This window comes from Lycorma delicatula, chromosome 11 (assembly GCF_047948215.1).
Source record: "Lycorma delicatula isolate Av1 chromosome 11, ASM4794821v1, whole genome shotgun sequence".
Lineage (NCBI taxonomy): Eukaryota > Metazoa > Arthropoda > Insecta > Hemiptera > Fulgoridae > Lycorma > Lycorma delicatula.
In genome coordinates this window covers 3,755,195-3,779,559 of record NC_134465.1, presented here as the reverse complement: position 1 = coordinate 3,779,559, position 24,365 = coordinate 3,755,195, and the positions used below count along the sequence as shown (strand labels likewise).

General features: G+C 31.0%; 1 protein-coding gene across 1 annotated transcript in view; it reads right to left on the bottom strand.

Annotated features, from left to right (window-relative positions):
• Nucleotides 1–2,681: 2,681 nt before the first annotated feature.
• LOC142332443 (arylalkylamine N-acetyltransferase-like 2) overlaps nucleotides 2,682–24,365 on the bottom strand; it is a 45,805-nt gene continuing 24,121 nt past the window's right edge. Inside the window, exons 2-4 of the mRNA XM_075378888.1 lie at nucleotides 23,941–24,211; nucleotides 14,075–14,318; nucleotides 2,682–3,801 (exon numbers count right to left, since the gene is read on the bottom strand). Of these exons, the coding sequence (XP_075235003.1) occupies nucleotides 3,594–3,801; nucleotides 14,075–14,318; nucleotides 23,941–24,211 (723 nt within the window). The 3' untranslated portion in view covers nucleotides 2,682–3,593. The remainder of the gene's footprint in view (nucleotides 3,802–14,074; nucleotides 14,319–23,940; nucleotides 24,212–24,365) is intronic.

The following is a 24,365-nucleotide window of genomic DNA, read 5'->3' as shown; positions in this document are numbered from 1 at the left end:
AACAATTAAAAAAATATGAAATAATATCATAAGTTATTAATGAAATGAAATTTTATGTAGTTTTCATTTTAAAAAACTGCATATCTAATTTAATAGGTGTACAAGTAAGTTATGTGGTGTCCACATCAGATTTTTTTACTTTACTTCCCTCAGTGTTTCTTATGGTTGTGATGCATGTAAAGCATATAAGGTATAGCTAGTCAGAGGTGCTTCCTCTTAGTAATGTTTACTAAATTATGTTTTTAATAGAATGAAGGTCTTAGTTACAGGATAATACGTGTTTCCCTAATACGCCTGGATGGGATACTTGAACCTAGGATGGTTGTACCATCTTCAGGGTCTATCTGGTATCTTGCATCAGTTCACTGTCAATTTGTATGATAAAACTCGTCAATAAAATTTAATTTTTTGTTTGTAAAATGAGAGTGGTTCTTATAGTATTTTTTATGCTGATTTCATATATGTTTAATAGATTTTTCTGTCAGACTCAGTTTTTTTGTAATTGAAATTTCTTTGAAACATAAAATGTATGGTGAACATAATATGACAATACATGCATTTTGTACTTGCCTAAAATTTATTTATTTTGGATTTTTGCTATAGGTATCTGCCTAGAATACTATACCTACCTACACTAGATACCTAGATACTATAGTTATCTATCAAGAAGAGGGATCTCCCTCTTACCAACAGAAAGCTAACATTTTTGGGTTCCATTTTTCCTGGTATTATGTTTCCATTAGAGATATCTCCATGTGAAAGCCTTCTACACACTCATCACTAATAGCACTGAGATTTTTAGGGAAAAATTCAAATGTGAATCTGAGAAATGAATTTTGAGTGATATGTTACACCCAAGTTTTTTTTGTAGTTTTGAATGAGTTCATTCACATGTTCTCTGTAGTTACTGGCTTTATGGTTTCCAAGAAAGTTGTTTACACATTTTGAAATGATTTCCATGTAGCAACCTACAAGTCATTCAAACATTTTTCAAATGCCGGATTATTTGTGGTCCAACAAATATACCTTCCTTTATTTTAGCATCGCTTATATTACGGAATTTTAGAAACTGAAACCCTGCATAATTACAATCCATTGCTTTAACAATATTTTTGAATATCCATTGCTTTTAAAATTTTTGAAGAAACTTATACTGATTTTACTAAAGCCTGACAAAAAAAAATTCTCACCAACAGTCAGCACCTCTCTCTTTTGCCACTAATCTTTTGTGTAATGGATATCCTATCCCTGCAGTCTCACTTGCACAAAAAGCAACAGAACAGTTTATCCAAGTTGCTGTACAAGTAAAAGCGCTATTACTTTCAGATCTCCACAAATATGCTATAAATATTTCTCATACTAAATCCTGGTCAATACAAGTTTCATATATTCATAAAACTACTTCATGTGAACAGCATAAATGGTATTGATGGATATTTATTTCCAATGTGAAGTAGAACAGCTTTCAAACAAAACATTGACGAGTCAGTAAAAAGTCTTCGTGAGGATGGTGCATATGTTCCAAAGCTTTCAGTAAAGAGTCCACATCATTACAGTGTACTAAGTTTTCATACTGAGAGAAGAAATGTTCAAATTCTGACTGTCTCATGAAAAGCACTTATTTTAGTGTATGGTTATAAAAGATGCCATCCTTTCAGCCTTGATGGCAGTATTTCTGCTTGATTCTTTGATAAATTTAGATCACGAAACAGATCATTTATTTCTGACTGATTAATTAAATGAGGTTCAGTATATCTATTTTCTAAAAAGTTTGGATCTCTTTCTTTATTGCCTGATAAGTCAGTACAAGATTCAATGACATTTTCATCTTATCCAAGTTCCAAGTTTCTGGTGGTACTGGAATTGAAAGCTCTTGGCAATGTGGTACCGCATGGCAGAGGGAATATCAGGGTATTTATCAGTATGTCTAGTTTTAGCTGTTACCTTAGATATCTTTATTACACAAAAATAACAGTATGTGGTGTGATCCTTCGGTTCTCTCCAAACCATTGTAATTGCAAATAGCATGGGACAAGATCCATTTAGCCAACCAGTCAGTAATGTTACACAAGAAGCACAGCAAATATGAGGAGTCCAAGCTTTGTCCTGATCACATAATTTACATCCATAATACAGTTCATATGACTTTTTTATCAGTGGAGTTATGCTTCTTTACAAAGACTTCAACATTACCTCACCACAGATGTAGCAGAAATTGTTTGGATGATTAATGCAACTCCAAAGCATTGTTAATACATTACAATAACTAATATTGATTAAAAAGAAACACTTTATAAACACACTAATTTAATAAACATACACTCACTTTATTGAACAATGTATACCTACAAATACGAAAGCCAGTTACAAATTTGAATGTTACACACACGAGAACTCACACTTAAATGAGAATTAAAAATATTTCTCTAGTCTGCATGACAGTTTATAAGTAAATGACAGAAATAACTAATGAATGGGTGATATGTTTTTTAGTAAGATGAAAATAAGAAGAATGAGACACAAAACTTATTAAACTGATTACTATACACTGTAATTTAAGGTGAAAGTTATAGAAGGTTTAGAATTTTTTTTATATTGAATTTAATCAAATTATTGAAACTTTTAATTAAATTTCAGAATCAATTTCAAAACAAGAAAAAAGTCACAGTCAACTTAAAAATAGTATAGTGAATACTATATTATGTTGTACTGTGCAAGAACGTCTTTACCAGAATGTATTATGTGCTGGCAATATCTTTTTAACAATGTTTTGATGACAACACATTCATTTTCAAACAATTATGTAAAACACTGTGGCAACTTCCAATTGATATTTTTCTCATATGTTGCTATTTCCTCAGTAGCTTTTCTTCTATCACTGTAAATCATCCATTGTTTTAATCATCACAATAAGTGAGCATCCATTGTCAATAACATGATCATCATAGAAAAATTTGTGTCACTGACAGACTTGTTTTTTTCATTACCAATTTACCATATGCTTTTTAAAGTAATGTTACTATGGTTAATTTTTAAAGGAAAAACCAAAATTTGACATTTGTGATTTTGAAAATCAATGAGTCCTTAAAAAGCAATGGTATCACATGTGCACTACATAAATTCTGTTATTAATTTTGGAGAGCTAATTTTTGATAAAAATTGTACAAATTTATGAATTATCCCTTTAAGTAATTTTTGATTTTTACTACGCAGCCAATCCCTGCGATTATATATATAGCAGCTTCATATATAGACACCACTTGGATACTGTACTCTATCCTTAGTCGCAAGGTAAGCCAATACCCAGCCACCTGACCACCTTGCGACAGGGTAATGTCACAGCAAAGAAATGTGTGTCGGGTTATCGTCTGCAGCTATATCAGCTGATAATGTCAAAATAATTTAATAGATTATAAATATTGAGATTTTGGCAAAAACAAACTTTTCAGACACTGCCTCTGATGCCACTATAAATTCATCATTAAAACCTCTACTGCACTGCTATATAGTACAGGCTAATTTCATGTGACCTTGAATTGTGCTAGAAGTGGTACATATTACCTATTATATTTATAGATGTAATAATATTACTTTTAAAACCATCCTCTTTTCTTTTTTTTTGGTTGTGGCGGTGGTAGAGGAAAATTTGTACAAAGATTTGGACAAAGTCTATCAAAGTAAACTTCCAGTTTATTATTTGGTGGACCAGGAACAGCAGTTATCCAAGGAGTACCTTTCGTATCAACATAATCTGCAAATTGCCGTGTTGGTAGTTTCTCCATTTGCATTTTACAGGCAATTCTGTAATAAAAATTTATAAAATTATATTAATGAAATATACAGTAGTTATTATAAAAAATGGAAACTTATCTGAATTTTAATTTTAATCCCTTTTAGATGAGGTTTAAATTTGTAGTAGATGATCTCATATTTCAATAATGCATAGTTGTTACTATATTAAAGATCAATTAACAGATTAAATCTAAGATTATTGCACAATATAAAATATAAAATAACAATAAATAAATAAAAAATATCATACTTACAATTTATTTAAATGATATTATTTATATTATCTGATATACAGAGTGATTTAGTAGGAAAGGGAATTAATTTGGAAACTTATTATGTTTTTTGACCTGAAATATTAAATGAAACTGGTCCCAGATCTTATGTTGTGTAGTTTTTATCATAAACAGACAATATAAAACAGATAAAGTCAGTAACGAAAAAACATATTTTTAGGTTTAAATTACAATAACTTTGTTAAATATGTAACTCATGCAAAAATTTTATTATCACAACGTGTAGAGAATTTAATCCTGAGAAAAATGATGTAAAGTCTATGAAAAAAAATTGTTTGTTACTCAAGGTAAAACAGAACAAAACATTTTTTTAAAAATTTTTTCCAGTAAAGTTATTTGTTTTTACAATCTGTCACAATTAACTGTAACCATAAGTAAATTTGATTACAATAAATAAATGACATGCAGAACAGGTCTCCATTGAAATCTCTCCAGGATTATAAATACATACACATATTTGTACACATATACAGTACACTTAATTATGTAATAAAGATAAGTACATAAACTGATCAGTCCAATGAGCATTAATCAAGTCCAAAATATAAAAGGAAAATAGAGAAAAGACCTGAGTCTTTCTTCCTGATGTGAGTCCTCTATGTCAGACAGCAATCCAGATGCAGTCCCAGGTGTTGCATGCTGTTGGCTGGGGAATGAAAACACCATCTACTTGATTTTGTGGGCAGTAACCCCTCCTCATGACAAAAAGTAACACTCCAGGTTTTCCTAGATTTACATTCACCTTCCATTTAGAAAGCCATTCACTTATCAGATCTAATGCAGACTGCAGTTTATTAGAGGCTGCATTAGGGTCAGCATCCACAGCCAGGAAAGTTGTGTCTTCTACAAATGATGCCACTGTGGTCCTCAGGAGTCAGAAGGAGTACCGTGAAGATCAAAAATAAAACGGGTCCTAGAACCAACTGAAGAACACCTCGCTCAGTATTAAAGAACACCGATAAGTCCTGATTGTACCTCACTTGGGAGAAACGTCCAACTAGGTAGCTTTGCTTAATGAAGTAATATGGTTGAGGAAGGCTCCTTTTCAACTTATAGAAGAGGTCTTACAATCAAGCAAATACACCTTCTCTTTTAGGCACTTGCTGATAACGTTGACAACCCAGTATGTCAATCGGCCGTTGAGACCAGATGTTTGGTCGTTGAGTGACCACCTCTGAAGCCAACTGATGGTCAGGAATAATATGCTCTTCCTCCAAAATCGACCATAGTCTTTGTAGTCTTTCAAATACCTACGACAGAATTTGCAATAGGCTTATCGAGCTGTATGAGGCTACATCTTGAGCTGATTTACCCGATTTCTAAACCATTACTACTTGTGGTACCTTCGAATTCTGTCGGGAAACATGAAGAATGCCATTAAAAAAATATGTTGTATATTGTAGGGGTTGAATGGAAACATGATCAGCATTTTTTAGTTATGAAAGTTTTACCCAGGAGCTTTCTTTAGATTCCGCCCTCTGCTGATCACTTTTTCAGGAAGGTGAGCCCCAGAGAGGATGCTTTGCATTCCAATTATTCCCTGCTATAAAACTGGTACCTAGCATAGAAAGGAAATCCAAAAACAAGTCAGCTCTGATAATATGGCAGAGAGGACAGTAGATTACAGATAATACCAAAGATCCAACCAAATCAATAATCTAAATTGATGTTGCTTATATTTGGTCAGTCCTGTACCTGGCTAACAGATGTTTCATAACATTTTTGATGAGTATCACCCCATGTTCCTTACCAACTCAGTGAGTGATTGGTCGAGTAAACAAAGTATCCCTGAAGACGAAAACAATTTTGGTCTATAAAGTGTGTCTCTGAGATCATTATAGCATCCAATGATTTGGAAAGCACCAAAGTTTTGTAATTCCTGATATTGATAAGTGAGGCCATTCATGTTCCAAGTTGCAATCCTCAGGAACTTGGACATTAATGAAGTTTTGAACCACTGTCCTGAACAGGACTATCAGGCTGCACTAGGAACTTTATACTTGATCTTTGTTTCTTAGAGGAATTCCTGATTCTTGATTCTTCCTCAGAAGAATTGCAGATATTGCACTCAACAGCCAAAGTGTATGTTCTCGAATGAGTATCAGAATGGTTGCTCAGACTCCTACTTCTCCCATCACCCATTGAAGGGAAGTTAGCGCTGCCCTGATCCAAAGTGGTTCATTCAGTATAATTCTGGAGTGGAGTAGTAGTACTCTTAACATGTTGTGCTCTTTGCCTCTGCTTCCTCACTGGATTTCTTTGTGTACCTTGCACCCTCTGACTGGCAGAGCGCACAAGTTGTTGGGTCTATCCCGTCTGGGACAATCTATAGATCTCTGGCCCTGCACACATTTTACACAGAGGCTAGGTCTGATGAAATTATTTTTTGTATGTCAATACTGCTGGTATCTCAGGTACTCGGCTTTTTTTTCATTTTCCTGTTTAGCCTCCGGTAACTACCGTTTAGATAATTCTTCAGAGGATGATATGTATGAGTGTAAATGAAGTGTAGTCTTGTACATTCTCAGTTCGACCATCCCTGAGATGTGTGGTTAATTGAAACCCAACCTCCAAAGAACACCGGTATCCACGATCTAGTATTCAAATCCGTGTAAAAATAACTGACTTTACTAGGACTTGAACGCTGGAACTCTCGACTTCCAAATCAGCTGATTTGGGAAGAGGCGTTCACCACTAGACCAAACCGGTGGGTTCAGGTACTGGGCTACACAAGAAAATCTTAACCCTACAGTTGCCAATATAATTAATGTTAAACATTTCTTTAATGTTTTCATTTGATCCAACATTGACAAAGAACAGTGATAATTGTTATTTTGTCACCTGATGGCGTGCATTAACAATACTTCTTACTTTATATTTACCATTACCCTCGATTTCCTTGTTGACCTCAATTGGGGTCAGTAGTGCAGATTCTCAGCACTACTCATAACGCTTTCTTGTCTTTTTGAGTGAATGTGTGACCAATTAATCCTTGCGCATGCACAAAATAGATAATTTTCTTGTTCACATCAATATTCTTAGAGACAGCACCTAGTATTAAGTATTAATCACCTAATCTAGTAGTCACTCCTATCACTACAGTTTCAAGTAGTACGCTGTCTCATAACATCAGTTATGCCGTATTGTATAATTGGCAGGGGTTTAATAGAATTTACTTGACTTTTTTCATCTTCCATTTGGAAGCTTTCTGTTAGACATGAAATCAGCACTACTAAAAGTCTCATTTTCACCTTCTGCCAGAAGGTGAAATCATTTTCACCATGATTGAACCTGCCAGTACAGGATTAACTCATCCAATCATATTGAAAATATTTTAAAATAAAATCCTATTAAGCACTCAAAAATAATTTTACAATACAATATAAACACAAAAAAATATGGGTCACTACATAAACAACCTCTTCCAAAAATCAGCTGTTCCAACTTAACAGAAAAATGTAATGAATTTGTAAAAAGTAAAAACAGTTGTTGTTAGTGCAACAGATTTAGCCATTTGAAAAATTAAAATACTTTTAATTTACTTAAAAAAAAAAATACTGTGATTTGTACTGTGTATTAATGTATGTAGCATTAGTCCATATAAATTATAGGTCTCTTGGTTGCAATACTCTTTAATAGCTCTTAAGTAACATAGCTTTAGTTCCCAGATGTCTAATTCTTCTAGTAAAGTTTTCTCCATTTGAATCCTGTCTTAGTTAACTTTCTAAGTTAATTTTCTCTTTTACAATAGGTAGTAGCGATCGAAGATTAACGCGTTAATTTTACCAATGTGAAAATTATAAATCGTTACATGAGTGACACTCTTATTAAAGTTATCCACGGACATTGTCAGGATTTTTTTTTAACTGCTAAAGCCTTCAACGGGATTAATTTCTGTTTCGTTAAAAAGTTTTTGAACTCTTGAGTGAAATTCTTAACTTAACTTCAACTTGTTTAAGAAGGAATCGGCTCCACTATTGTCAAAGTTAAAAATATGGATAAGTTACGGCCCGCAATATTTTTCTTGTATACTCCACTACTTTCACCTTCCATGATAATAAAGTAGAATTATAATACTTTTTTCAACTTTTTTCCTGTATAGCCTTCGATGATTACCGTTCTGGTATTACTTCAGAGAATGAATGAGGGTCATCATATGTATGAGTGTAAATGAAATATAGTCTTGTACAGTCTCAGTTCGACCATTCCTGAGATGTGTGGTAATTGAAACCCGACCACCAAAGAACACCGGTATGCAGATCTGGTATTCAAATCCGTATAAAAGTAACTGCGTTTATTAAGACTAGAACGTTTGAACTCTCGACTTAAAATCAGCTGATTTGGGAAGAGCGTTCACCGCTAGACTAACCCGGTGGATTAGAGTTATAATACTATCTTACGCTAAACTTACTGTAATCTATAGAAACAGAATCCGTTAATAACAGAATGTTTAAAAGTTAAAAAATTGTAAACGCCGATAATGTCCGTAAACAAAACAACACGATGTTTTCACAGAACTAATATAGTACATTCACACAGACACATCCTCGTTCCTTGTGGTTTGTAATTGTAACAATGATATTTATAAAAAGTAGAGGAAAAGTGACTTAATAATGGACTTAAAATATGACCTTAAAATTTTGATTTACCAATTTGCGTTAAAGTTCAAACACATTTGCATCTTATATTCCCATTTACCTACAAAGTGTGAAAAAAATAATGCCGGTGTTTTAATTTGTTATATCTTTTGGGTGTGGTGTACAGTGTTGATTTAAGGCTAGAATCAAACACAAAAAAGAACTAGATATTTATCACTGTGCGCATAGCCGTAAATTAATGCCTTATCATTCCGCTTGAAAATTGTACAAGTAAAGATGACAACTCTTGAACAGAAAACTTTCTGTTTTGCTGTTTTCCAATGTGCATCTGTGGTTACAGTTCAACTTGCGTTTCGTTGTGATCCTTCGAAAGACAATAACATTTGTTGGTGGCATAATCAACTCGATCGGATGTCTGTGTAAAGGGAAAGGAAGAATTCGGTACGACCGTGGGAGGCAGAAGAAAATGTTGAACGTGTCAGGAAATCTTTTCTGAATAGTCCTAAAAAACTGTTAGGAAGGCCCGCTGTGAACTAGCAATGCCGTTGATCACAGTGTGGAATGTTATAAGAAAACGCTTACATTTGTTTCCTCTACTGTTTAGAGCTATTACAGGCTCTGCAGCTAACCAACTATACTGTTTATGCCGACTTCGTGATTGAAATGTTGTAGCATTTAGACGACTTTCTTTATCGTATTATGATTAGTGATGAGTTAATATTTCATCTTAATGGAAATGTTTCCACACATGTTGCCCGTATCTGGCGGTCGGGAAAACTTCATCAGCTCTTACGATACGAAAGGGACCCCGAAAAATTAGATGTTTTAATTGCGGTATCCCGACGGCAAATTTACTGACCGCTATTTTTCGCTGAAGCTAGCGTAACCGGAATTTGTTATTTGGTTATGGCAGTACACGGCTTTTTACCTAACTACTACACAGACAAAAGAATTTTATTTGGCAACAAGATGCTGCATATCCTCACTGGCACAACTCTGTACAGAATCGGTCGAATGACGTTTTCGGGTTTACTATGCTTGTTTGCGGTGGCATCCGAAGTCACACGATCTGATCCCATATTATTTTATAAAGGATCTTTCGCTACCTACTGAATTACCCCATTTGAGGGAATGGATTTAAGCAGTTATTGCTTCCATTACTCTAGACATACTGGATACATACGGATTTGAATACTAGATAATGGATACCTGCTGTGTTCTTTGGTGGTCGTACAAACCTGAGATTGTACCGTACTACAATTCATTTACTCATACATATCAGCCTCTGAAGTTTACGCTGGTTCCAGAGTCTAAACAGAATAAGAGAGAGACATATTGGTTAAAGTATGGGATGAACTCTTCCATGATTATGGAAGAGTCCTTTCCCTTGTCTTTCTTAACTTTGTTTTTCAAAATAGTCTTCTATAGCTTCTTTGCAAATCTATTTTTATTTATTTTTTTAATGTGTCCGTAGAAAATTAACCCTCTCTTCTTGAATGTTGTTTTTTTTTATATATAGTTTTTTATTGCTTCTTAATTTACATTCTTGATTTATTCTAAATGGTCTTAAGAATTTTACTCAAAATTTTCCTTTCTTTCTTTTCAGTCATCTCCATTGCAAATTTCTTATCTATAGCCTATAATGCTAGCTAGTTTAACCACATTTCATAATGTGTTATCTTGGGACTGATAAGCTGTTTCTTTAATAAGTTTTCTGTTATACTCAATCATTCTCAACTCATCATCTCAGTCAAATTCATCAACTTCTAATTTTTCCATATTTCATTTACATCTCTCTCTCTCTCTCTGCAGAGAATGAGAGAGAGAGTGTGTGCGTGTGTGTATTTTTTAAACATATATGGTTGATTCAGATCATAATTAATTATTTAATTTTAGTTTTTATTATTTCAACATTATACATAAAGTTATGCATACATGGAAAAAATTGAAAATTGAATACATTATCCAATATAGTGTATAAATTGTCAAGTGAAGCATGGATAGTAGGAGCAAAAGGAAAATAAATGCATTTTAGCAGTGATGCTACCAACAAATATTAAAGATTACTTGTAAGGAGAAAATAACCAATGAAAAAGTGTTGCGAAGGATTGATGAGGTGTTATGTTTACAAAGTTTATTGAGGAAACGGCAATACACATGGATAGGACATGTACTACGGCATAACAGTTTGTTGCACAACCTAATAGAGGGCACAGTTGAAAGAAACGATGTAAGAGAAAGGCCAAGACTATGGTATATTGAACAAACCATACAGGATGTTGGGTAAAGAGTTTAGCACAAGATAGAACTGGTTGGAGGAGGAAGATTATTGCAAACTAATTCTAGGCTTGATTAGTACAACGAGAAGAAATACATAAAAATTAAATCGGAAGAAACGATTTTACTTTTACTTTTAGCTACTATTTTAAATATTTTTTTAATTTTAAAATTAAAATTTGATTTTTAGTACAATGGTTAGCTGATTATAAAACTAACCTGTATAACTAACCTGATGGTTAGTTGCTATATAAAAAAAAGTAGACAGGAATGACATTTTTAATGTATTCGTGGAAGAAGTAATAAAGTGAATAAAAAAACTCTTAGTAAAACTTTAGATGGAAAAAAAACAATTAAAAATTTTCTCATGATATTATCAACATAAAAGAGAAACACAAAAAATCATTAAAATTGGTCTAGGGCCGTTCAATTATGTCATGACTAGTCCAGTCTGGGCTCACTAAGCTTGCCCTCCTCAGCTAGCCAGGAGGCTCTGTCCTCTGGACTCCTGTGTGTTTATTAACTCATGCTTATGAGAATACACTAGTTAACATAAAATTTGGAACTGAAAAGGGAGTAGGTGTTAAATAGTATTTTATATGCTTAATCTGTATTCCAAAACAACCCATTATGTAATGACAAGTTACAACCCCTTGTGTGTGTGTGTGTGTGTTTTATTGCACTCCATGGTGAAACAATTTTATGAAGAATTTTAAGTAATTAAATATTTATTAATTAAAACTTCATTATTTTTATAATTAAGTAAGTATTTGTGTAATATTTCGGTTTACTCTTTCATTCATTAAAAAATGTTGAATTTTATAATGGATAAAAATCAAGCTTGTAAAAATTCTCCAAATATTTTTGTTATGTTTGCATAGAATTCACCATGAAAAGTCAATGAAAAACAGTATCAAATCTGCTGAAAACTGTTTACAAACATTATTTTGCATGTCAATTAGGAGACCAAGATAAATCCTGGGCTCTACTTGTAGCATGCATCAAGTGCTATGTTAAACTAATTCAGTGGTTAAAAGGAAAAAAAAGAGCATTTACCTTTTGGCATACCTATGATATGGTGAGACCCTACTAACCATTATGATGAATGCTATTTTTGCTTAACAAATGTTACTGGTTTCAATTCACATAATAAAAGCAGTATTGCATACCCAAATTTTCGTTCAGCTATGAGACAATAGTTCATGGGTGTTGATTAACCAATTCCGATTGCATCAACTTCTTGGAAAGAGATTCCTGGTTTCCCAGAAGGCTCAACCAATGAATCCTCAACTTCAATAGATTACAACTTCAATTACAGCCTAGAAGAATCAAATACTGAACCTCACCTCATCACACAAGCGAGCGACCTAATTTGTAACTTCTATTTGTTGAAACAACATGCAGAACTCCTAGGTTAACGTCTTAAAGAATGGAGTTTATTAAACAAGGATACTAAAATTTCAGTATATAGAAATCAAAATGAAAATTTACTGATGGTTTCATTTGTTTCTTCCATGTTGTTAGAAGGCTAATGTCTGAACTGGACTTTGAATATGTTATTCATGATCGGCGTTTATTTATAGACTCATCAAAAAGAAGTTTAATTGCAGTGTTGTTGTATAACTCGAATAAGTTTTCTTCTATACTAGAAGCACATGCTGTAGAAATGAAAGAAACATATGAAAGTATGATGAAGACTCATGGCAAATCTTTGCTGACCTGAAAGTGATAGGGCTTTTTCTCAGTCTCAGAGTGGCTTTACAAAATATATGTGTTTGTTGGATAGTCGGCCTATAAATAAACACCAGGCTGTTAAAGACTGGACAAAAAGAAATGTATTATATATTAAATGTATTGTATTATTTTACCACTCTACACATAAAACTAGGCCTCATGAAGAATTTTGTAAAAGCTTTAGATAAAGATGGAGATGGCTTTTAATATTTGGCTGAGGTTTTTTCAGAATTAAGTGAAACAAATTAAAAGAGGAAATATTCATTGGGCCACAAATAAGAAAATTAATTTGTGAAAATATATTTAACAGCAAACTGAATCTTAAAGAACTAACAGCATGGAAGTCATTTAAAGATGCCGTTACTTTTTTTTTGAAAACAAAAAATCTGAAAATGATGTTCAGCTCATAAATGAACACTTACTGAACTACAAAAATTTAGGCTACAGAATGTCACTGAAAATTCATTTTTTTCATTCAATTCATTCCCATTTGGACTTTTTCCCTTTAAACTTGGGTGACACCAGTGACAAACAAGGAGAAAGGGTTCCACCAACATACATTGCAGATGGAACGTTGTAAAGGCAGATGGGATGAATGTATGATGAGTGGACTACTGCTGGGTGATAAAAATAGAACACTTCACTGAACACAAAAGTAAAATAAGAAAAAAGAAATTAAGATAAACATAAATGTCTGCAAAATAAAGGTAGTAATTTTAATTGTAATTAATTTTTTGTTTTATATGGAGCGGCCATTCGCGTCACACATACAGTAACAGTGACTACGTTGGTTGAGCCGACGCGGCGTAGACTGTCGCACCCTTTAAAAAATCGAAATTCAAAAAAATCCGAAAATGATTCTTAGATAATTATCTTAACAGTATTTGCAAGCCCAAATCGAGTGAGTAGAGTATCAACGTTTACTATAGTAGGAAATGGGAAAAATTTGTAATCATTTTTCAAAAAAGCAACCTTTCTTCATTCCGTTTGAAGATAGAGTTTCGAAAAATCTGTAAATTGGCTTTTAGATATTTACTTTAAGATTAGATACACAAAAAATTAATTTGATATTTTCATTTGTTTCCGAGAAATTAAAAAAAATAAATAAATAAATAAAAACTTGTAATTTCAAAAAAATTCTTTCTTATTGTGCATTTACACTTTAAAAAGAACGTGAATAGAAATTTTCAATTTATTATCAGTAGTTTTTACTGGGGGTTATTTAATAATCTAGAAAACAGCAGAACATCTTGTTTTATAGGTACAGATATATTATAATAGAAATATTAAAATTATTCATAAATTTTCGTTAATAAATTCAGAAATATTGATTTCCTTAATAAATGAATAAAAATTATAGTTTTATTACAATATTTCTACCTTGAACTGAAGATACTAGTACAGTCTATTCGAAACAACGGGTATCCGATAGATCGAGCCAGTTCTCTACTACTTAATACTAAATATTTTCCGACGCCCTTTTTTCTTATACTCGGATGCGTGGCTAGAAAGGAACAATCAAATGTTTCATTTATTCCAAATCTCTCAAAGAGCTTAGCTTTTTCTGTTACATCAGCAAAAAAACATACCATTCTGTATGCCGGATCATCTTTTATTTCTTTTGCTATAAATAATTAAATACATCTGTTAATAATAATTTAAAATGCTACGCTAATATTTTTAATTAAATAATTTAATCTATTCAAAATTATAAAATACATTTTTTAAATCTGTCTAGTCAAAGATATCATTTCTACTCTCGAATGTTTCATAAAATTATATTTAAGCATAATTTGTTAATGAAAATAATTTATGTTTCTATACTACATTCAGTTCTCGCCAGTTTTACCACAATTAGGCAAGATTTTTACAGTCGGTTATCTTTTATGATGCAAGCAACTTAATTTCTTGTAAAGTCCATACTCAATTAAAAATTAAAGCCTGATCGTGATACTTCAGGATTAACAATATAATTAATTCCACTACAGAGGTCATCGATCTCAGAGAATATCAGAAGCACCGATATAAATAGATGGTCATCATCTGTTGTTTATTAACATGCCATGTCAGTTAGCTTTGGCCACATTATTAAAAAAATTCCAGTCAACCTGAAGTTCAATGAATAGTTCTCATCCTAAAAAAACACAATGTATTTAAAGAGCTAGGGAATAATGAACAATCATGAATTGTAATTAATAATAATTACATCAAAATCCAAACATATATATAACCACTTAAAACACAAATGGTTAAATAACTGTTTTTTAACCGTTACAACACAAACGGTTAAAATAATACATTTTTTCAGTTATGGGGTAAAGCAAACAAAAAAAAAACATAATAATACTAGGTTGTATACAGACTATATAAGTAGCAGAATGGATTAAAAAAAGATGGATGTGAAAAGTTCATTAACTCAAAAAAATTAGCACCTAGAGCTAAAATTAGTATCTGATTTCAAAAAAAATCCTATAAATTCAATTCCTGAAAAAAAAACAGCCCTTAAAAACAGAAGTATTGAGAAGGAAAACAATTATCTAATTTTTCATCCTTAAAGACAGATAAAACTAGATAAAAATTTCATGTTTTCTATGTTTTAGTTCTCTATTTTTGGAAAAGTTTGCTTTTAACGGTATGTTGATAAGATAAATAAAAGAAAATCATTATCTCCTAAGAAGTCATTAAACTGTTTCAACATTAAAAACTACCCCAATTTTTTTTTAAATGTATTATTAATTATTATTAACTTTTATTATTTTCAATGCACTTGCAAGCTCTAATTTTGAAAGCATTTAGAGTAACTATAATTGAAAAATAAAACATCTATAGTGCATAAAAACTTATTTAAAAATATTCAAATATTCAATTTGAACACTAAATTGCAATATTTTTAATAATGTCTGGAATTCTTTTCGTTTCTATTTGGTTTAATAGGAATGAAGAAAATAGAATTGAATGTGGTTTAGACTTGAAGAATGTCCTTTGCATAAAAGAGGTTTAATACATTGTAAATGGATTTTATTATCTGATGACTTCTGGGTGGTTGAGAGGGCTCTTAATTTAATGATTATGGCAAATAAAATCTGAGATAGCATGAAATTAATATTTACTTATTCATTTCATAAATATTTTACCAAAATAATAACATATACATATATAAATGTGAACTAATTTCCGTCTAATATGTAGGCGTGTTCCATTTGAAGAACTACATTTTAACTAACGCATCTACATGGAGATTGAGCATTAATTCACGGTTTCATGTAACTTCTTATAAAGATTATATCTGACAAAAAACTAATTCTTGTCGGGTTCCCTGTCTTTATTTATAAAACAGGCTTAATTCATTCGAATACAATTAACCATTCACTGTATTTAATTTATTTTCAGTCGATAAACCTTATACTCCAATTTTATTTAACTCTGCCCAAAAAAAAATTCTGAATTCAGAAGTATTGCGAGTTAAAATATTTTATATAATATATGTAATTCATAATCTAAAATAATGGTGCATAATTTTATACCATAATGGTGCATAATTCATACCAAATAATGGTATCAATTTTATGGATACAATTGTTAACATTTTTACAGGGTTGTTGTTAAAAAGGATTAATAAATGGGTTCAAGAAAACAGTATTTTAAATGAGTTCTTGGCTGGCTTCCAGAAGGGACCTCTATCACTGACAATATATTTTTTGTCAACAATCAATAAATTAAAATTTAAAGAAAAAAGGCAAAGTTTAGTTTTTTGTTGGTTTTTCTGCTGCTTTCGATTTAATCGATAGGAAGGCTCTATTTTATGAATTATCATATTTAAGATTATCAAATAAAAAAATATTTTACAAAGATTGAATGACAGGACAACAGCTAGTGTTTGGTGTGTAGATGGGCTATCAAAGAAATTTATTTAACATTGCAATGGGACTGCAGCAGGGATGCTCACTCAATCCACTATAATTTGCTCTTTTTCTAAATTATTTACGTGAGATGTTGGGGGAGGGTTACTGGTGAGAGAAGAAAGGATAAGGGTATTATTATATGCGAATGACAGTTATGTTAGTGGATAACACTACAGAGCTTCAGAACATGATTAATAATTGGTTGGAATTTAAGGGTTAACCGAGAAAAGGAAAAAATAATGGTTTTCAGAAAAGGGGAAAAATGGGGAAGATGAAAGGTGAGTTTTCAGGGGTAGAGAAATAGAATGTGTTAACAAATATAAATATTTATGTGTAATTTTAAGAGAAAATCTGCGAAATGCAAAATTAGAACTAAATATAGGATGATATGATGGTGTGCTACAAAAAAGTGGCGGTTAAAAAAGTGCTTTAAGATTTGCTTAGGGCTGTTTTACGCTATTGAGGTTTGTGGTTTTTACGCGATACAGTCTAGGGAAGTTATAGCACTTTATAGAGTATTTGGACTTCCTAGTAATATCTATAATTATACGCTCCTTTTAGAAATCAGAGAGTCTTTTTGCACAAATGTATGTAAAAAACTATATTCTGATTAATGAAGGAAAAAGTGCTGAAAATTAATGAGAATAGTTGCATTAGAAAAAATAAAGAGTAATAGCTTTTAGTTTAAAGTATGGTTGGTATTAGCTTTAAAGTTTGATGTCCATGTAAATTTAGCATTAGATAATGTACAAAACTGGAGAAGCGAGAAGGAGAGATTGTTGGAAAAAATGAGAGATAAATGCAAAGGAGATCTGATTTTGAAAATATTGAGTATTCACACTTTATTCATGGATCTTAGCCCTTAAAACTTTCTAATTAGAATAATATTATTAATGCAAAATATAATTAGTCTTTAAAATTATAAATAATTATTAGTAATTATTTCATTACTGTTTATTATATTTATTTACTGTATAGTAAATTAGAATTTTCTGAAGTTCTATAAAAGCAGTGAAATGCAGTTGAGAAGATAAGATAGAGATTTAAACAGATTACATGTTATCAAAATAAATGTAATAAATAACTTTATTTTTGTAAATTCCAATACTATCTTAAAAGTAGTTAAATTTAACTAGCAATTAAATTTAAAGTTAACCTCTACTTTTAAGATAATTTAATATACTGATAAAAATTTATTTTGTGAACTTTTATCTTTATGTGAACATTATAGGAATGAATTATGTAAATATCAATGCTTTTTAAGTAAATTTATCTTTACAACATTTCATGATACTTTTTGAAAATTATTTTAATTTTATGAATTGCACTGGATTATTTATAACAAATCTTTTTTGTATTAAAGGGGATTGTTACTTCCTATGATGGGTAATAAAAGTAATAAAAGGTAATAAAGTAATAAATTTTCTGCAAACACTTTACCTCTGTTTTTATTTCTACTAAGATTAATTAGTGTTAACTTCATATTTCAACTTTACAGTGGACAATTTTTAAATTAAGCTGTAGAATGTGCTCTAATTATATATTGCAATTATTTTTTGTAAATAATGTATTTTAAAACCAAATATTATTATTGACAATAATAATGGATGGATGGATTGTGGTCATTAAATGAAATGTTTTATTTATTTCTGTTCTTAATAAATGCTTATTTTTCAGTGGTAAGAATTTTGAACTGCAGTTTAGATGTTGCAACATTCTGTTTAAAATTTTGTTTCCTGATCACTTTAATGATCAGCATTGACTCATTATTTGTATGAGTTTTCATTTAAGTGGTAAAAAGAAAAAAATGAGAAGATATTTATTTTAAGATAGTATTCGTATCTACAAAATTAAACTTATTTTTGCTTTCTTGTATGAAGTAAAGGAAGTATTGTGATCGTGAAAAATTTCAGTTTTCAGATTTCAACAGAAATAGCCATTTTGACCATCCCTGAATTCATTTTGACTAGTTTCACCATGACGTCTGTAGTTATGTATATACATATGTTCTTGCATAACTCAAAAACGATTAGGCGTAGAATGTTGAAATTTTGGATTTAGGACTGTTATAACATCTAGTTGTGTACCTTCCCTTTTGATTGCACCCAACTGGACCAAAAATGTCCAAAAAAAGTCCAAAATCCAAATTTGTTTGGATTTTGGAATTTTTCTTAATTGCAGTAATCTTTAATAATTATTACTGGTAGTAACATTTACTGCAGTAATTTCTAAACTGCTCTCATTCAGAGCTTTTCAATGATATATCACAAGTACTTATTTTCATTGGTTCCAAAGTTATAACCAAATAAAATTTTTATTAATGAAATATTTGGATGTTTTGAGGGAAAGGCACATCAGTTCGAATCAGACTCATCTCATTTTTTTTAAATTTATATATATTGATTTATTAATAACTGTTAACTTCTGATTGTAAACAAATACTTTTAACTTTTTTAACTTTTAACTTTTTTTTTAATTTAAAATTATTAATTTATTAATAATTATTAATCTCTGATTTTAAAAAAAATGTGTGTATGTAATTTAATAGATGTACAAGGATTCATATGATGCCCTCATCAGATGTTTTACATTTATTTTTATAATGTGGGAAATTAAACTGAATACTTAACACTTAACTCAATATTTTATGTGAACTTTATCAAAACAAAGTGTTTGATTTATAGTGATTGAGGAAATATACAGATTTCTCACAAGTGAAAAAGAACAAAAGATTTATTCATCTGAGACTGCAAAAAGTGTGCTCTAAGTGTGATTATTACTAAAAGGTGGAAATTATGTGGAATATCAAGGGTGCCAGGGAAAAATCCATTTTGAATGTTCAGGACTACAAGAAACAACATACAGGGTCATGTCTCAGTTAGAAAAGAGGAAATGGAGATGCATCACATTACAAGTGACAAGAACAGTACTTCCTCGCAAGAACCCACAGACATTAGCTCCTTTCTAGAAAAAATAAACAAGAAACTTAATGCATTGGACAAAAGCTCCAAACAGTCCTCCAAAAAATTAAAAAGTGAAATAGAAGTACGAAATTTGGGTTTATTTGAAAGAGTGGATGATATACATCAATTAAACAATGTAATATTAGACGAAATCTGTGAATTACAAAACCAAATCACCGAACTAAGAGAAGAAATTAAACAGCAACAAATAAAAATCCAAGAAATATCAAATAGAATCAAAGAATTGAAATAAAACCAATGAAAAATCAATCTTGTAATAATAGGAGTAAAGAAGTAATGAATACCTATACAATAAATTATTTATAGAATAGGAAATGAACTCTATATAAAAACTGAGACTAAAAGGAAATATCATAGGTAAAATTTACCAATCCTCAAATGAGAAATAAAATCTGTAACAAAAGAAAAACGCATAACAAATAAGTATATAGAAACACACTGGATAAACAAAATATTTTTGTAATTGAAAACTACACAAATAAAAAAAATTCTTCTGGGAAGTAAAAACACAAGCTACGAAAGCAAACTATAAATTTATATGGACAAAAAATTGGAACACACGAATAAGAAAATATGAACTTCAAATAGAGTTGAAAGGACCAGGTCATCAAGTATGAAAGAGAAAAAACCTCATTTTGAAAATACAAAATCATGAAATATTAATAAAAAAAAAATATATGATACAGCTGAAAAATACACCAATGCAAACAATAAATCCAAGCCTAATCTAAATTCTGAAGAAAATCCATAAACCAAAATTAAAAATATTTGAAAGGTTTTATCTAAGAAATCTAAAAGAAACATACAAGTAATACTTAACAGGTTTTGGCAATATACATCCTAAATATGTAATAAATATAACATTAACTTATGGAAACCAATACTAGTCAAACTATATACAACATGAAACAATAAAAAATACTAATAAAATCATAACACATAACAGAAATTCATAAAAATGGAAAATATGAAAACACAACATTTTTATTAAAAATATTAGAAACATATATTCTAAACCAAATGAAAATATATTTAGGCAGAAATAACATTATAAATGATAAACAATACTGATTCACAGAAAAAGTCCACATAAACTCTATTGTATGACTTTGCTATACAAACTAGTTAGATAAGAATAATTGTATAATTGAGGTATTCTTAGACTAAACAGCAGCGTTTGATACCGTAAATCATGAATTAATTGATAAATTACAAAAAAATAGGAATTTATGGGAGGTTGTTGAGTTGGTTCAAGAATTATCTACGCAAAAGATGCATTATTGTTAAGATTTGATGATCATGTGATGTCCACACCTGTTAAACAAACATGTGGTTGAAAATGTTAAAAATCAAAGATGTCAACATGAAAAATAACAGGATGCTGAAGTTTAAACAATTAATTACATCACCTACAGTCATAAATAATTATTACAATCCAAAGTTCATTTAAAGAATTGAACAAGAATGCAGTGCATGAAAATCAGCAAGGATTATATACCATTCAAATCCAATAAGTACTATGGACATTCAGTCCCAGAATCTTCACAAAAAATTCACAAACAATGCAACTTAATTAAAAGTCAAAATTGTAAACTATTTATTTCAAAACACAAACCTCATGTTATCCTGAAAATGAAGCAAAAAATAATAAAGAAATGTAATATAACAAAGTTAAACGTGTATCAATAAGCTACCAAAGCTTGATATATAGATAGGCCATGGAAGATATATACTGTATTCATATTAAAGGGAAAAATAAAATGTATTTGAACTGAATTTGAATTGAATTATTATTATTCTTATTCTATTACCCTAACCTTTTCAAAAGGTATCCTTACTTCAAATCAGAACATATTCCTTTATAGTAAGTAAATTGTAAGAAATAATTTTTTTTTTTTGGGGGGGGGGGATTGCACAAACTACTGGTCAATTGCCCTTGTTCCAAACCTAAAACATTCCCATGATACCCAGAAGTAGGAACCAGTCAGAAGACTAGTCTTGTCAAAACAGATCATCCAGAAATATCAAACTTGTCATAATACATTAAAACTCCAAGATAAACACAAAATTATAAACACAAAATTATAAGGGTGAATAGGGCATAAGAAACTAGCTGGTCAGGACTTGCTTTGCTCATCTGACCATCTAGACAAGAGAGCTTTGCCCCATGCATCTCAACACATTTGTTATCCTCATGGTTGTTAGAATATTAAATATTTTACACATATTTATGAAAGAAAAACAATCGTATTACTTCATTATATTTCTATTGCCATGGTAACAGAAGTTTAATAAGTAAAATGATACCTTTTTCCTTTAATGAATACCTTTATTCACAAATTCATTTCTGAGGAGGTTAGGGCCTTGATCTGTGGCTTAAAACCTTATAATTTTTATAAATAAAAATTTCTTGCCGCAATTCAAAGGTATGTGATAAAAGATTACCACGAGAGAGCCATCGTACACTGTTATAGTACAACAAAGATGAGTGTTCGGCTCCTATATCCTCACATGTTTTTAAAAAACCTTGCTTTCAATGGCCAAAATTTTATAAAATTTATCACATTCACCACACATTCTAACACCTGATTCAGTGCAGGACTCAGATGATTTGAGTAAAATACTTTTCTATGAATAATGTAATGTGTCCATAGTGCATTTGATGATTTGATTCGAATAAGTGCCTGTATTCCTCCATAGCAGCCGAGCGAGTTCCATCAATACAAACAGCAACGAACATATAGGCCAATACAAATTATTTTCAGATATGAATGTGTCAAGAATCTTGAATAGGTACTGAGCCTTCACTTCTGCAATGATATTTTTACAAAACAGAGGGTCTTCTTTAATGTTATTACCATCTATAAACTATACAAAACATATCAAATGAGCATCCTTATTATCATTCGTAGCTTCATCTAGCTGCAATCAAAATTCCACTTCTTTAATTTTTTCAATTAACTGATCGCTGATATCCCCCGCCATATGTTGGTATTCTCCGACTACTTGTGTTATTGAACAAAGGAACTTTTAAAAGCACCTTTCCAGCAGATTTAACAACCATATCTACAGCAGCCGATAGAATAAGTGTACTGCGATAGTATGAGGCTTCTTGCCTTTCGCGATTCTTTATGCCACCTTTTAAGATGCTAGCAAAGCATTTTTTAGTATTGATGCAGTTTTAAAATATGTATTTTTTTCTTGGTTCAATTCTTTTAACTTCCCGGTAAAAAAATCTCGAGGTTTGCCAACCATGCTGTGGTGATTAGCTTCTAAATGGCGCTGCAATTTACTTGGAAGCATACACTCCGCTGCCAAAACGTTCATACACAATACACATTGTGGTCTTTTTTCAACATTCATTTCTGTTGACATAAAACCAAACTCTAAAAAACCGTCATCATATTTACGATATTTTAATTTCTTCACAGTCGTGCCACTGGTTGAAGATATACTTTCTTTATCTGCACTATTACGTTTATTACTGTTCAAAAATCGGTCCATTATTAAAAATACAAGAGCAAAAAAACACAAAACTATTTATCAAAGACAATAAACAATAAGTAATATGACACTAACTATACTACAACTAATTTATATCACTGTTTATTTATACGAAGCGTTAAGTTTAATTTCAGAGACTTAGATTATAAACAGACTGACTGAATCGAGCCGGCAACGCTTGCTCATATGCTTCCGTAAGATCTTCTAGGACAGTTCAAATCTGTCGCGTAGGGTCTACGCACCTCGACGTATCTAGCGCGATCGGAAAGCACAGCAGCGTTGCTGGCTCGCGTTCGCTAGAATATTCTGCATCGGCGACTTTACTTTTATACAGTCAAGTAAAAACAAACCGCGCAAAAAATTTAGATATTTTTAGCTTCTCGCTTTGTTTTTTGTTTAGTTCGGCCAAATGTAAATGTCTTGGTTCGATTAATTATGAAGCTTTTACAATATTTCGCGGCTCCCCGGGGTGCCCCGGCGCACAGTTTGGGAATCACTGATTTAGAACATAACACGGCATTTTACAAGATATTTACGTTACATGAACCTTCGAATCTTTATAAATCACTGCAATCTCTAAAATAGACATAGATATATAGTAAAAACTATAAACGGTAAAATTAAAAAGTTCATTTTAAACATTCAACATGTTAGGATGATTGTGTGAAAAGGTCAACTTTTTTTAAAAACATCAAACTAAATTATAAAGTATTTTCTACGTTACTCAGGCGGTGCAGTGTTAGGTTGTGCATAATGTGGTAGTTATAATAATATAAATGTACGCCTACATAAGAAATACAAACAAATGAAAATATTCACATACTTATAAAAAGTATAAATCGTAATATTAACATACCAGCCTCTTCCTTAATTTTCTTGGCCGTATCAGGGTAAACGACAATATTACAAGCTACTCCTAAAACACGGCCCGATTTTGGATTAATTGCTAGTAATACAATTTCTTCCTTAATATTTTTTGTAAAAAAATCCAAAAGTACGTTACTTTTATTTAACCCAGCTGCTACTAACACTGGATCATCTCTTAAATAATATTGCTTCAAAAATTTTCTAATGAGTTCTTTTTGTCCAACTCTTCCTTGTACTACTGCAATTTCTTTTGGAGCGAACTGTACAACATTTCAAACAACATTTAAACATTATTTTTATTATTATTATAATTTATAAATTACTTATTATTTTTTTTTTTAGATACTTGTCTGTTAGTGTAATACCTAATTTTTCAGGACGCCACCTATTTTTCACTTTAATCTTTTTTATGTC